The sequence below is a fragment of the Lissotriton helveticus genome, chromosome 7 (assembly GCF_964261635.1).
Source record: "Lissotriton helveticus chromosome 7, aLisHel1.1, whole genome shotgun sequence".
NCBI lineage: Eukaryota > Metazoa > Chordata > Amphibia > Caudata > Salamandridae > Lissotriton > Lissotriton helveticus.
Genome location: NC_136068.1, coordinates 537,525,219 through 537,539,344, shown reverse-complemented (window position 1 = coordinate 537,539,344; position 14,126 = coordinate 537,525,219). Strand labels below are relative to the sequence as shown.

The 14,126-nt window shown below is 44.4% G+C and overlaps 1 protein-coding gene across 1 annotated transcript in view; it reads left to right on the top strand.

The window, feature by feature from the left end:
* Positions 1-14,126, top strand: part of LOC144768725 (transmembrane protease serine 9-like) — a 1,077,753-nt gene that overhangs the window by 344,441 nt on the left and 719,186 nt on the right. Inside the window, exon 3 of the mRNA XM_078652600.1 lies at positions 9,933-10,253. Coding sequence (XP_078508726.1) covers positions 9,933-10,253 — 321 coding nt within the window. The remainder of the gene's footprint in view (positions 1-9,932; positions 10,254-14,126) is intronic.

Genomic DNA, 14,126 nt, shown 5'->3' with positions numbered 1-14,126 from the left:
ATTTGGGGGGGGTTCGTCCAGTGGGGGCCGAGAAAAAAGGGGGGTCCCAAAACGTGTTTTTAACATTGAGTTTTCCATAGGGCGGTTGGCCTCACTTTTAGCCCGAACGGCTGAATGGATTTGCACGAAACTTGGCAAAATTGTAGGGACTGGTAGCCCGATGTGCCTTTTGTAGGTCTCAATATATGTGCTCCAGTGGATTTTGAGAAATTAACGTTTAAAAAAAGATATATATCTGTAAGCGCGGACCAGGCAGCGCACTGGTTCGCGGACTTTTCGCGCAACGGAGCTTTGTGAAGCGAAGCTGATTGGTTCTCCGGCGTCTGTCAACATTCCAAACAGTCCGTAGCGGCTGCCATCTTGTCTCTCGGTAGGATCGAGAGACAAGAGGAGGTCAAAACAAAGGGGGAAATAACTATAAGGGGGCATAGTAGATCCTCGCTGACCCCCTAGGTTTGATGTGGAGGTTTTAAAAGGGCCCCGCGGGGCAAAAAAAAATAATAATAATAATAATCGAACGGCTGAATGGATTTGCACGAAACTTGGCAAAATTGTAGGGACTGGTAGCCCGATGTGCCTTTGCTAGGTCTCAATATATGTGCTTCAGTGGATTTTGAGAAATTAACGTTCAAAAAAAGATATATATCTGTAACAGCGCACCGCTTCGCGTACTTTTCGCGTTACGGAGCTTTGCGAAGCGAAGCTGATTGGCTCTCCGGTGTCTGTAAACATTCCAAACAGTACGTAGCGGCCGCCATCTTGTCTCTCGGTAGGATCGAGAGACAAGAGGAGGCCAAAGCGAAGGGGCAAATGACCATAAGGGGGCATAGTAGATCCTCGCTGACCCCCTAGGTTTGATGTGGAGGTTTTAAAAGGGCCACGCGGGGCAAAAAAAAAATAATAATAATAATCGAACGGCTGAATGGATTTGCACGAAACTTGGTAAAATATTAGGGACTGGTAGCCCGATGTGCCTTTGCTATGTCTCAATATATGTGCTTCAGTGCATTTTGAGAAATTAACGTTCAAAAAAAGATATATATCTGTAACAGCGCTCCGCTTCGCGGAGATAAAATTATATCTGTATTACCTAGGTGTTGCTAACACCAGTTAGCGACGGCTAGTAGGAGATAGCGACCATCTTGGGTCCCACTTTGCATGTGAGTGATATTTATCACTAATGACATGCAAAGTGGGCATGCCAAGATGTTAGCGACTGGAAACAGTCGCTAACATCGCTATCTCCTATTATCAACTTTTGGAAATATTCGAGATAAGCGCGAATATCTCCAAAAAGTAACAGCTGCCCTGAGCAGTTCTTAGCCATGTTATCCAATGGGAGGTGGATAACATGGCTAAGAGCATTAGCTCGGTAATGCATGAATATCGCGGAGTTTTCAGCGATATTAATGCATTGCGCTCGTTTTTTATCGTATTTGCGATAAACCTTGATAATAGCAAGGTTTATCTGCGATAATTTCTGACGGTAAAAAAATCTTTGCAATGCATCGTTAGGGATAAATATCGCTTAACTTTGGTAATATGCCCCAACGTCTGTTAACGTTCGATTCGAAGGAAATCAGGAATTGTTGAAAAACATTGTGTGCGCCATCTTGTCTTTTTTCAAATGCCACACTTTTGTCGTGCACGGCAGCCATTTTAGATGCCTTGACCAGACCCACTCTGTGCACGCTGTCGATCCTTAGCATGGCTCCCCACCCTCGCAAGCATCTCACCCAGGCAGTGGTCACCCCCGCTCTCTGTCTTATGCATGGGTAATAAACCTCCCCCCATCTGCGCTGCTCTTCCCTGAGAATCACACCCTGTGCCCGCCCGACACCTCCCTTTCGCCCTATTCACTACCGCACCCTCTGACACTCCTTTTCCTCTGTGTCCGATTGTCCAGGCCGGTCCTAGGCTATCAGCTAGCCCTGCAGATGTAGTTTATGGCCACAGCTGTAAAGAATCACCCCTCTTCAAAGGAGTTATAGTAGATCAAGGCCCACACTCGATGAGATCCGTCACAGCAGAAGCGTTGCTATTATCTGAAAACCATCCTGTATTGTGATTGGGGAGGGGACCGAGCGTGAAGCGGAAGATTCCAGGGATGACTCTTTGTACATCAAAGTTTTTACAATTATGTGTCACATTAAAAATATATAGCACTCCGACAAAGTAGTAAGATTATAAAACTTTAATAATTTATAAATATATACAAGAAAACAAAAATAGTAATAACATATAAACATTTTTAGAGAAAAACAACGAAGTAGCGGTCGGCTGTGCGAATAGTCCCAACGCAGCACAACGTCCAGATTTCCGGCGTGGGGCGTCGCGGGGGGTGGGTCATCAGTAGCAAACTGTTGTGCGAATAGTTCCAAGGCAGCAGAACGCGCCGAAATCTAGATGACACGAAAGTGATGTCTAGTAAGTTGCCACCCAGCAAATAACGGCGTGGGGCGTCGCGGGGGGTGGGTCATCAGTAGCAAACTGTTGTGCGAATAGTTCCAAGGCAGCAGAACGATGGCACCAAGGTGATGTCCAGTAAGTTGCCGCACTGGTTTTGGTATCCTACAATGCTGCTCCGAATAACGGCGTGGAGCGCCCCGGGGGAGGCGGCGTGAACGGGCCTCTCCAGGTGGAGTCTCATCTGTTTTAGTGGGGCGCCCCTTTACCGTTTCAGTTGCCATTCCGTCCGCTTTTGGTCCACTGTGTCAAAATCCGCCATTCAGCTGAGTTGCGCCCACTCTTGCGGTGCAGCGATAGGCGGCTGCCACAGGACTCTCAAAATGGCGGCAGGCTCTTTCCTTTTTGGGCGTGGTCCACTGAAATGGCCCTGGGACACCTTGGAAATCGGACGCTTGTCTGCTAGGTCTTGGACCCCATTCTCGAAAGCGTCCCCTCCGCCTTGAGAATTCATCAAAAGTTTTGGGGGCCCCGACTCCTGCAGGCTTCTGGTGGGGAGCGGCTGCCATGATTGCTCGCGGAATGACCACGACGGAGCTACGAGATGGTGGTGCTCTCATGGTGACGCCAGTTTAGTCTGAAACATCCAGAAACAAGGTGGGGCTTTCATCGTTTGGGGGAAAAAAAAAGTTTTCATCCAATGAAAAGTGTTGTTTTTAGGTCATATGATCAAGCCTTCCATCATTAGGAAACCAAAAGTAAAATGAACCAATGAAAAGTTTTATAAACAAGTCACATGACCTGTTATGCGGCATAGGGTATAAAATGCGGAGAAAATACGTTGGCACGTGAGGCGGCGTCAGTAGCGGACCGATGTGCGAATAGGCCGAAGGCAATACAACGCGCCAAGATCCGGATGGCACCGAGGTGGTGTCATAGTTGAGAGTTCTGAGCAGCGGTTGTAACACTGTCTGAAGCTTATTTGCAGCTGCTGCAGCTTCACTACGCGCCAAGATCCGGATGGCACCGAGGTGGTGTGTAGCAAGTTGCCGCACTGGTGTGGCCATCCTACAATGCTGAAAGTCGGCGTGGGGCGCCCCGTTGGCCTGTGAGTTTGCGTCAGTAGCGGACCGATGTGCGAATAGGCCGAAGGCAGCACAACGCGCCAAGATCCGGATGGCACCGAGGTGGTGTCTAGTAAGTTGTCGCACTTCTGTGGCCATCCTACAATGTTGAAAGTCGGCGTGGGGCGCCCCGTTGGCCTGTGAGATGGTGTCAGTAGCGGACTGATGTGTGAATGGGGCCAAAGGCAGCGCAACAATATTTTCTACTATATTTCCGGAGTAGAAGACACCACAAGGCGCTGAGATGCCAAGATCCGGATGGCACCGAGGTGGTGTGTAGCAAGTTGCCGCACTGGTGTGGCCATCCTACAATGCTGAAAGTCGGCGTGGGGCGCCCCGTTGGCCTGTGAGATGGCGTCAGTAGCGGACCGATGTGCGAATAGGCCGAAGGCAGCACAACAATATTTTCTGACTGACACCACAAGGCGCTGAGATGCCAAGATCCGGATGGCACCGAGGTGATGTCTAAGTTGCGGACTGATGTGCGAATGGGGCCAAAGGCAGCGTAACAATATTTTTTGTATGGAAGATACCACTAGGCGTTGAGATGCCAAGATTCGGATGGCACTGAGGTGATGTCTAGCAAGTTGGTGTGGTCATCCTACAATGCTGAAACTCGGCGTGGGTCGCCCCATTAGCCTGTGAGATGGCGTCAGTAGCGGACCGATGTGCGAATAGGCCGAAGGCAGCACAACGCGCCAAGATCCGGATGTCACCGTGGTGGTTTCATAGTTGAGAGGCACTTCATCTGCAGTGGGGCGCCGAGATCCGGATGGCACCGAGGTGATGTCTAGCAAGTTGCTGTACTGGTGTGGTTATTCTACAATGCTGAAAGTCGGCGTGGGGCGCCCCATTAGCCTGTGAGATGGCGTCAGTAGCGGACTGATGTGCGAATGGGGCCAAAGGCAGCGCAACAATATTTTCTGACGAGAAGACACCAAAAGGTGCTGACATTCCAAGATCCGGATGGCACCGAGGTGGTGTCTAAGTTGCGGACTGATGTGCGAATGGGGCCAAAGGCAGCGTAACAATATTTTTTGTATGGAAGATACCACTAGGCGTTGAGATGCCAAGATTCGGATGGCACTGAGGTGATGTCTAGCAAGTTGCTGTACTGGTGTGGTCATCCTACAATGCTGAAACTCGGCGTGGGTCGCCCCATTAGCCTGTGAGATGGCGTCAGTAGCGGACCGATGTGCGAATAGGCCGAAGGCAGCACAACGCGCCAAGATCCGGATGTCACCGTGGTGGTTTCATAGTTGAGAGGCACTTCATCTGCAGTGGGGCGCCGAGATCCGGATGGCACCGAGGTGATGTCTAGCAAGTTGCTGTACTGGTGTGGTCATCCTACAATGCTGAAACTCGGCGTGGGTCGCCCCATTAGCCTGTGAGATGGCGTCAGTAGCGGACCGATGTGCGAATAGGCCGAAGGCAGCACAACGCGCCAAGATCCGGATGTCACCGTGGTGGTTTCATAGTTGAGAGGCACTTCATCTGCAGTGGGGCGCCGAGATCCGGATGGCACCGAGGTGATGTCTAGCAAGTTGCTGTACTTGTGTGGTCATCCTACAATGCTGAAACTCGGCGTGGGTCGCCCCATTAGCCTGTGAGATGGCTGTTCTTTGGATTTGGGCCTGGTCCACCAAAATGGCCCTGGGACACCTTAGAACTCGGACGCTCGATTTTTTTTCCTTTCCTGTACATGCAAAAAAAGGTAAATGCCCGGTACGTTACACGCTTCATCTGCCACGATGAACTCTCCAGAGGAACCGAAAAAAAATATAGTTGTGGTAACTATACCATGCATCGTCATATGAAGAGGTGGCACCAATTAATTATAGTGCTGCATAAAAGAGAGATTTGGAGGAGAACCCCTGACCTGCTAGTACATTCATCAAAGAAGTGGCACTGAGAGCTTCAGAGGCAAGGGAAACGGTCCCAAATATTTAGAAGAACTTTGGAAAGATTAAAATGACATGTTTAGATTGTGGCAAATTAATTTCATGTGGACAGATGAGTGTTACTCTAATAAATACAGCATATGAAGATCATCATAGTCGATGGTTGGTAGAGACATTTTGACTATATCCTGGACCTGCCCGTCCTCGCCCAAAATGGCGCCAGAATAAATGGGACTCGTAACTCCTTGTTGTGTACTGGTTGCAGAACCTTGAAATCACGAGATACGTATGCAGTTTTGAAGCACATGGCGGGCGGGGACGAGAATTGATTGAATATTTCGACATCCCTATTGATATTAAGTTCTGATGTGTTATTGATTACTGTACTGTTGAAAGTTCGAATTAACGTCACCCATGGTACTTGCCCGCAAATGTATATCTAGATAATTTTATTGTAACTGGCCCTGTCGTATTTTAATTATAAAATGTACGTCCACCGATTCCGTAACTGTTAGACACCTTAGTTCTTGCAACCTAATGGCCCGCCCGTTACGTTCCTCTACAGTGTAAATGTCTATTCATCATATATGATTACAGTTTGCTCTGTGGCAGGCCCACGTGGTTATAGGCTCGTATTTGTATAATGAAATTTTCTCAATAAAGGTTTTTAAAAGAAAACATGGTAGTAGTATATACATTGGTAAAGTTTTTAATAATAGTGACTGTTTTAGAATCATTAAAAGGCAAGTGAAATAAAGCAGACCAATTACATGAAGGGTAAAAGGTATAATACGAAGGAACGCAGTAAAGATAAATGGTCAAGGGCTGTTGTGTTTTCTATTCCTGCAACATAAAGTGATCGATAAGAATCTCATATTCAGGCGTATCGGCGACTAAGACAGCAGGTCGACCCTCTTTTGCTCAACGGCTCCGTCATGGGACGAAGAAACGCTCTTTTTCTCGAAAAAAGAATATATTTTACTTGCAGGACAGTTGTAAAATTTCCGGGAAAGTACATTAGCCTGGAACATTATAACATATATTTAAGAAAAAATAATGTTCGGAAGTAATGAAAAGCGTAATTTTTAGGTCATATGACCAAGCCTTTCATCATTACAATAAGAAAAGTAAAATGAACCAATGAAAAGTTTTATTAACAAGTCACATGACTTGTTATGCTTACGTTACGCGCTGCGCGCCCCGGATGACTTCCGGATGCGCTAACGCGGCGCGTCATATGACGCATTACGCGACAACGCAGGTACAGAATATAGTCAAAATGTCTCCACCAACCAGCGGTCGGAACACAACCCCTTTCAGCAGGCTAAATAGTTCTGTTAAATGACAACAGAAGGGACAGGCAACAAGAACCATCAGTCAAAGAGGGGAGAGCTAGTTCTTCTCTACCGGGTTACATTGGGGCGCTACCGGAACTGATCGAATTGGTAGTCTACAGTGTTTCTGGATGTTTCAGACTAAAGCTGGGGTTAGCATGAGAGCAGCACCATTTCGTAGCTCCGTCGTGGTCATTCCGCAACCAATCATGGCAGCCGTTCTTTATCGTTATTTTGGGCGGGGTGGGTGGCGGAGCCGAGTTGTTTTGCAGCCATCATTGTGTGGAGTTCAGTTCATCTCACTAGTTTTGTATTTGTCATGAGGGGTTGTTCCTAATGTTTCTATTTTAGCGAGGTCAAAAAGAGATCCCATTAGTGGCCTACTGATTTTGCTCGATTCCTTTTCTTTTTTTTTTACACGATTTTTCGTTATCTGCAAAGACTGAACAGAGTATTGCGACTCTGTGTTTGTTTGTAAATAGAGAATGAACCAAAGAGAACTAATTCTAAAACAGTAAATACTTGGATAACAATCAATCAAATGGAGAGAGAAGCAGGCACGACGGATTACAATGGGGGCAAAGACCTGCGTTAACTACCTTTCACTATCTGCAAAGAGAGAGTACTCCTAATAGAAATGAGGGGGGGGGGGCACCATTCAAAGCAGATCAGTGTGCATAAACACGAAAATGTTTTCACTTACCACGTACTTGACATTCGACAGCTTATGATATTTGCTATTAAAAAACCATTGAAATTCACTGAAAAAACCATAGGTTATAGACCATATATAGTTAGGAATTAGCATTTACAAAACCTTGAAAATTCACTGAAAAAACCATAGGTTATAGACCATATATAGTTAGGAATTAGCATTTAAAAAACCTTATTTTACTCACACAAAACCATTGAAATTCCATATATAGTTAGTTGCACTAACTATATATCGCGCACCTGCAATCCACTGCTGATCATGTCACATATTACATCATTCATGACATGGTCAGTGACATCACTGATGACATCACTGATGACATCTCAAATGACATCACTGATGACATCACTGATGACAACATCCAGTGACTGTATGTTTCTGTAAAGTTAAAATATATCTTACATATTGAAGAATGAGTGGATGTATAAGTGTCTGGATGAAGGATTTAGTAGGTGCGTGACTGACTGTATGAGTGAGTGATTAAATGTGTCTCACTGAATGCATGGGTTAGTGACTAAACTGTCTTAATTTGTGCATCATTATGTCTGTTGTTCTGTAAACTGCTGCATGTGTTGATCATTAGCTATACGAGAGGCTATATGTGTTATTAATTGCTTGCCCAAGTATTTCTATGGGAGATTGAGTTTGTGTGGGGGTGGCTGGAAGGTGTGTGACTCTATGCATAGATGTGTGAACAGTTTATTCACTAGGTGTATGAGTTCAAGAGTGCATGTGGAAACAGCTACATGGGCAGTTGACTGTGTGCATGAGTGTATTGATGAGTGAATGGATATCTCAATGCTACATGTCATAGTAAGTACATATGTAAAACACAGTACATGTGAGAGTTGGCATATATAAATAACTGTGCATGAGAGCCACCGAATGAGTGAGTGGTTGTATCGATCATTGTGAACTTTTATCAGGGATTGTATAAGAGAGTAAATATGTGTTAGTATATGTTTCAATAAGTAAGGTGCGTTTAACTGTATAGTTGAAGAAATGGAGATGAGATTGTTTCTTTGCATGACTGACTGGGTGTGTGAGTAACTCCATGGATGAGTGGAAGTGTGTGAGTGTCTGTATACACTGAGTGTATCTAAGGTTATATTAGAGTCTGAAGAGGTTTATCGTATTAGCACAAGAATGATGTCAAATGAGATGTCATCAGTGATGTCATCAGTGATGTCATTTGAGATGTCATCAGTGATGTCATCAGTGATGTCACTGACCATGTCATGAATGATGTAATATGTGACATGATCAGCAGTGGATTGCAGGTGCGCGATATATAGTTAGTGCAACTAACTATATATGGAATTTCAATGGTTTTGTGTGAGTAAAATAAGGTTTTTTAAATGCTAATTCCTAACTATATATGGTCTATAACCTATGGTTTTTTCAGTGAATATATATATATATATATATATATATATATATATATATATATATATATATATATATATACAGGTTCCTCTAGGGTGTGAGGCCACTGGTCATTGACATGACGGGGCAGTGTGGCTGTTTCCTGTTTGTAATTTTTTTTCTTTTCTAGTTTTATCGCAGAGAAAGGAAATGTAATAGACTGACACGTGGTACTCTAAGGAGATTGTGGTCCACTATTGCTCTTAATATAGATACGTACACGTGGATACACTGCCGCTGAGAAATGTAAATACAAAATTATGTGAAAAATATGTATCTACAGCCAAACGTGCTGCAAACGTAAAGTTTCCATAAATGTGGCGATCTCAGTGTGTTTATTATCATGTCTATGTATAATATATGTATAAAATTCTGCTCATGAGGGTTGGCAGATCAGGGTGTCATATTGCAGGTTTTAACCTCAATTAAAGTCAAATGCAGCTAAATGTATTGATTGTTTAGCATGAATTATGATCTGCAGCAATTATTATTGATCTGTCCTCGTACTACATCTGGAAGTGTTCATTTTCTCTCCCTGTTTTAAACCTCTGTAATGTTTTAATGGTAATTGCTTAAATAAACCAAATGTGACTGCCCAAAAAAACATAAAGGTCTTACAAAATAGACTATTCTAGCATTAACCAGTTTCTCTGACAAATCTCAGTTTACTTGTTATGGTTACAAATATTGCGGGCTGTAAAGTCGATAGTGGTATGAAGAACATTATGAAAAACATAAAAAAAATAATACGATTGTGTGCGTTGACACTATTTCCGATTTGATGGTACCAGGCTGGCACACGATTAGGTATTTCTCAATGCCACGAGTGACAAAGCAATTTAATGTTGCTCAGAAAAGTTTCCTGCTCTTACCCTGCCCCGTGCACCCGGCGTTTATGGCGTAGCTAGGCACTGGGCCCGGCTGAAAAATGAGTCGGTCTGGCGAGATCTCCTGAGTTTATTGGTGCCGCCGCCATTGGCACCTTGCCTGAACGCCTCTCACTGTATGTGCTTTGTGTCCCCAGCAGGTCCCGGAGGACTGGCCCTGCGCCTCGTAAATGGACCCAATGGCTGTGCTGGCCGAGTTGAAATATACTACGCAGGAGCCTGGGGGACGGTTTGTGATGATTACTGGGACCTCGTCGATGCAGGCGTTGTGTGCAGGCAGCTCGACTGCGGTGACGCCATTTCTGCTCCGTCACGTGCCTACTTCGGTCAGGGCAATGGGAGCATCCTCCTGGATGACGTGGCCTGCAGAGGAGATGAATCCTACCTGTGGCACTGCCGGAACCGCGGGTGGAACATACATAACTGTGGTCATAATGAAGATGCCGGGGTCATCTGCGCAGGTAAATTGAATCTCTTTGTTTGATACAAATCTCACTTTTGGCTTTATTCTTGCACATTGAAGCCGTTAGTCATCTCTGTATGCTACACACCTTCTGAATTTCCCCAAGTTAATATGTTTAAAGAGTGATCCTGGTGGCTTGCTGAAAACTAAGAATTTGTGGACAATCACTTCCGAGTAATCAGCTGAACATCTGTGTGACATGTTCGGTTGTACACCACCATGTGATCCACCGTGTGGAGGCCACCCCTTCGCCTCAACAATAACTTTTGAGCCCATGCATACCTTCCTTTATTGTCCTTACTAAACACCCCACTTCTCTCCCAAAAGTAGTTGCAGGTATCGAAGTGTCTTTAAGTGCAGTAGAGGTGGTGTACAGAAGTTGGGGAAGCCATGAGATGTGGGCATCTGGTTCTAAGGACCTGGTACTCTCTGCTACAATGCCGACTGAGCCCTGCCACCGGTAACTCTTCTCTATAGACATTTACTTGCCAGGTGAGGTATAACAGCAGGTTTAGAATAGGACAACAAGATCCTTTCAAGTGTAGAACAAAACCCAGAAGTATGCATAAGGTTTAGAAGTTGAAAAGGAACCAATAAATATATGCAATGCATTAAGCACACCCCACTTCAAATTACTGGCTAGACTCTGAAGCCCAATAATTAGTGGGGAAAACCAAGATTATAAGGATCGAGTCGCCGGCTGTCACCCTACCGTGGCACACTGACTTTTATCAGCAAACTACTGATAGGATGTGCAGTTGATTTCATATTTGCTCCCCAAATAGGAAACGATAATGTTTGAGAACTATTTTTTAATTTGTAGGTTGTTGTTCTCCGCAAGAGCCATGATTTTAATTGACTATATAGGCTTTCATGGCCTGTCACCCTAACATTTTTCACACTGGCACTTTATACCCAAATTACTTGCAGGATGTGCAGTAAATTTCAGTTCTGCACTCCGTAACAAATGATAATGTTTTTTCAACACTAACTACAATTTTTAGTTTTTGTGTGTTTTTTTAGGTAAATGTTATGTCATGAATGTCCTTCACAAAGTTTATATTTTTAATTGACTGATAAATATATTTTTTGCTATGAGTCTCAGATCAAGCAGAATCCAAGCTCAAGGAGAAGGCACCCACCAGGGCCAGCAAATCCTCATTGTGCCTTCATGCCCTGAAGGCACAATGAGGCCTCCACAAACCTCCACAAACACAACAGTAGTATCATATAGAATTATACATTCTGCACATCTCCCATTTGCAAGTATGCCTATGTGTTTGTGTGTTATATATATATATATATATTCACTGAAAAAAACAAAGGTTTCAGGCTCGTTATAGTTGGAAATAAGCATTAAAAAAACCTTAGAATTTCACTGAAAAAAACAAAGGTTTCAGGGGCATTATTGTTAGTTTAACATTTCACTCGTACAAAACCAGAGAAATTCCACCGTTATAGTTTGTTCAGCTAACTATAACTTGCGCGCCCGCAATGTACTGCTGATGACGTCACATATTACATCACTCATGACATGGTAGGACATGTGAAGAAAGAAGGAAAACGCACAGAAAGAAGCAAAAGAAATGCAGAAAGAAGCAACAGAAGTCCTCAAAGACAAAGAAAACTGCAGGAAGTAGCAAGACGTGCAGAAAGAATAAACGGAGGATAAGAAAGAGGCCTTGTTGCAAAATAATCCTGTGCTATAAACTTTTTCAGATGGGTACTAGTGGTAACTGACTCTGACTAACCAGGCCTAGAGCCAGTGCTATGCTAAAAGACACTTAGAATACAGCAAAAATACCTATATACTCTACGGTACACTATGCATTGGGGTACCCCTGTGATTAGCATGACCTCTTCAGTAAGGCCTTAGTACATAATAGAGCAGGGGGATTAAAACTACCTCTAAGTCAGAGGTGCAGAAAGACCCCGCACCTTGCCTTCAATACTGTGCAAACGAACCCCGTGGAGCGTTTTAAATTGGGGGATTAAGTCCCCTTGAATCCTGAGGGTCCCTGGGGTCTAACTTGCCCACCAGGTACCTCCAGTAAGCGCCACAGAGCTGCATTGCAGAGAGGTGTAAAAAGGGGCGTAGCCTGGACCACCTCTCTGCAACACAGGCCTTTGGTGCTTTTTGGAGATACCTGATGATCTAGTTGCACCCCGGGGCCCTCAGGATTGAAGGAAAATTAATTCCCCAACTTAAAACGCGCGACAGGGCGTGTTTGCACACATGTCACCTTAGGTCCCTCCCTTCATCACTGTGTAAACGCACCCTTTGGCATGTTTTAAGTTGGGGGATGAAGTCCCTTTGAATCCTGAGGGTCCCTGGGGTCCAACAAGCCCACCAGGTCCCTCCAATAAGGGCCACAGAACTGCATTGCAGAGAGGTGTAAAAAGGGGCGTGGCCTGGACCAGCTCTCTGCAACGCAGGCCTCTGGCACTTTTTGGATGTACCTGATGGGCTAGTTGGCCCCAAGGGGTAACTACAGAGTGGAGTCCTTGGTACATCTGGTATGCTGCTCCCTCGCCCTGCTCCAACATCCCCGGACACTGTTAAAGCCAATTATCTTAACGTATTGGGTCAGGTAATGTGCAGAGTCAGTCTTATGGCTCCTGACCTGCACAGTGCCTTTGGAGCTGGCCAGATTCGGAAAATACCTGCCCATAGGCAACAGTAAAGATCAAAGAAGTGAAATTGGATAAAGTTACCTGTTAGAAACAGATGTAAATACCTACGACTGAGCAGGGCAGTTTTACCCCCCCAATAAGTAGGATGGAAGATAGAACATTGGTATAAAGCAGGGAAACATATGTATTGTACTGAGTGGTTCAAGTCACAGGGCACATTTGGCAACAGAAAATCCTTAGTAACTAATGCCAGTGATATGTCAGCCACAGAATAAAGTATAGGCCAATTTTGCACAGTGTTCTTCCTATTTTATCATGGTGAAACGGGGCGGCCACAGCTAAGTGGACATCTTGAGCAGTTGTTAATGGCTTGTTGGTATATTTTGCACTGAAATATTGTTCATAAAGGCGGGGATGAAGCGTTTTCAGTCTAGATGAATTATATAGCACTTGCACTTTTTATGCTAGGTCCGTCCGTAAGAGGAAATTCATGGGTTGGATTTCAACACTGTGATTTTATTAAAAGGCTCTGGGATCGAGCTCTCACACTTAAGCTAAAATATAAAGAACAAGCATTTTATATGTTAGGATCAATTGTATGTATGGGGGGATCTCCTAGCCAAGTATTTATTTCTATTCATAGTGATGGGAAGAAGCAGCAAGTCAGATGATAAAGACATTCTGGATGGTTCCCTTTCTTCTGATTTGAATTTTTTTAATAGTAGAATTTTAAGGATAAACAATGTCATACATGTGAATTTGTAGTGATTTATTTATTTATTTATGCATTTCAAATATAGTGGAACATTAATATTTGCCATGTACATCTTTATCAATATCCTATTGAAATAAATTAATCCATCACAATTCACAGGAATACCTTACGAATAGTATCCAACACATACCTGATGGCCGGACAGCCTATCTCCTATTCACAAGTCTTGCTGTTGGTTTCGAAGATATGTAGAGAGAGGCCCCCAGATATCTCTAGGCCTCGAGGCTCGGGGTAGCTCTTCCACATAATTTTCTAATTGAGCTCGACAGTACACCAGTTCAAGTAGCCAGCATTCATGTTTGGGGCTACTTTTCCCCACCCAGTGGATCAACACCCTGCTTTTTGCTAACAGCAGGGTGATCGTCGTAAGTTTGCGATTAATAGGTTGTATACCTTTGGGTAGACCGAGTAGGCATACCGCTGGAGAGCACTTCACCCTCTCACCCACTATTTCTATCAGTG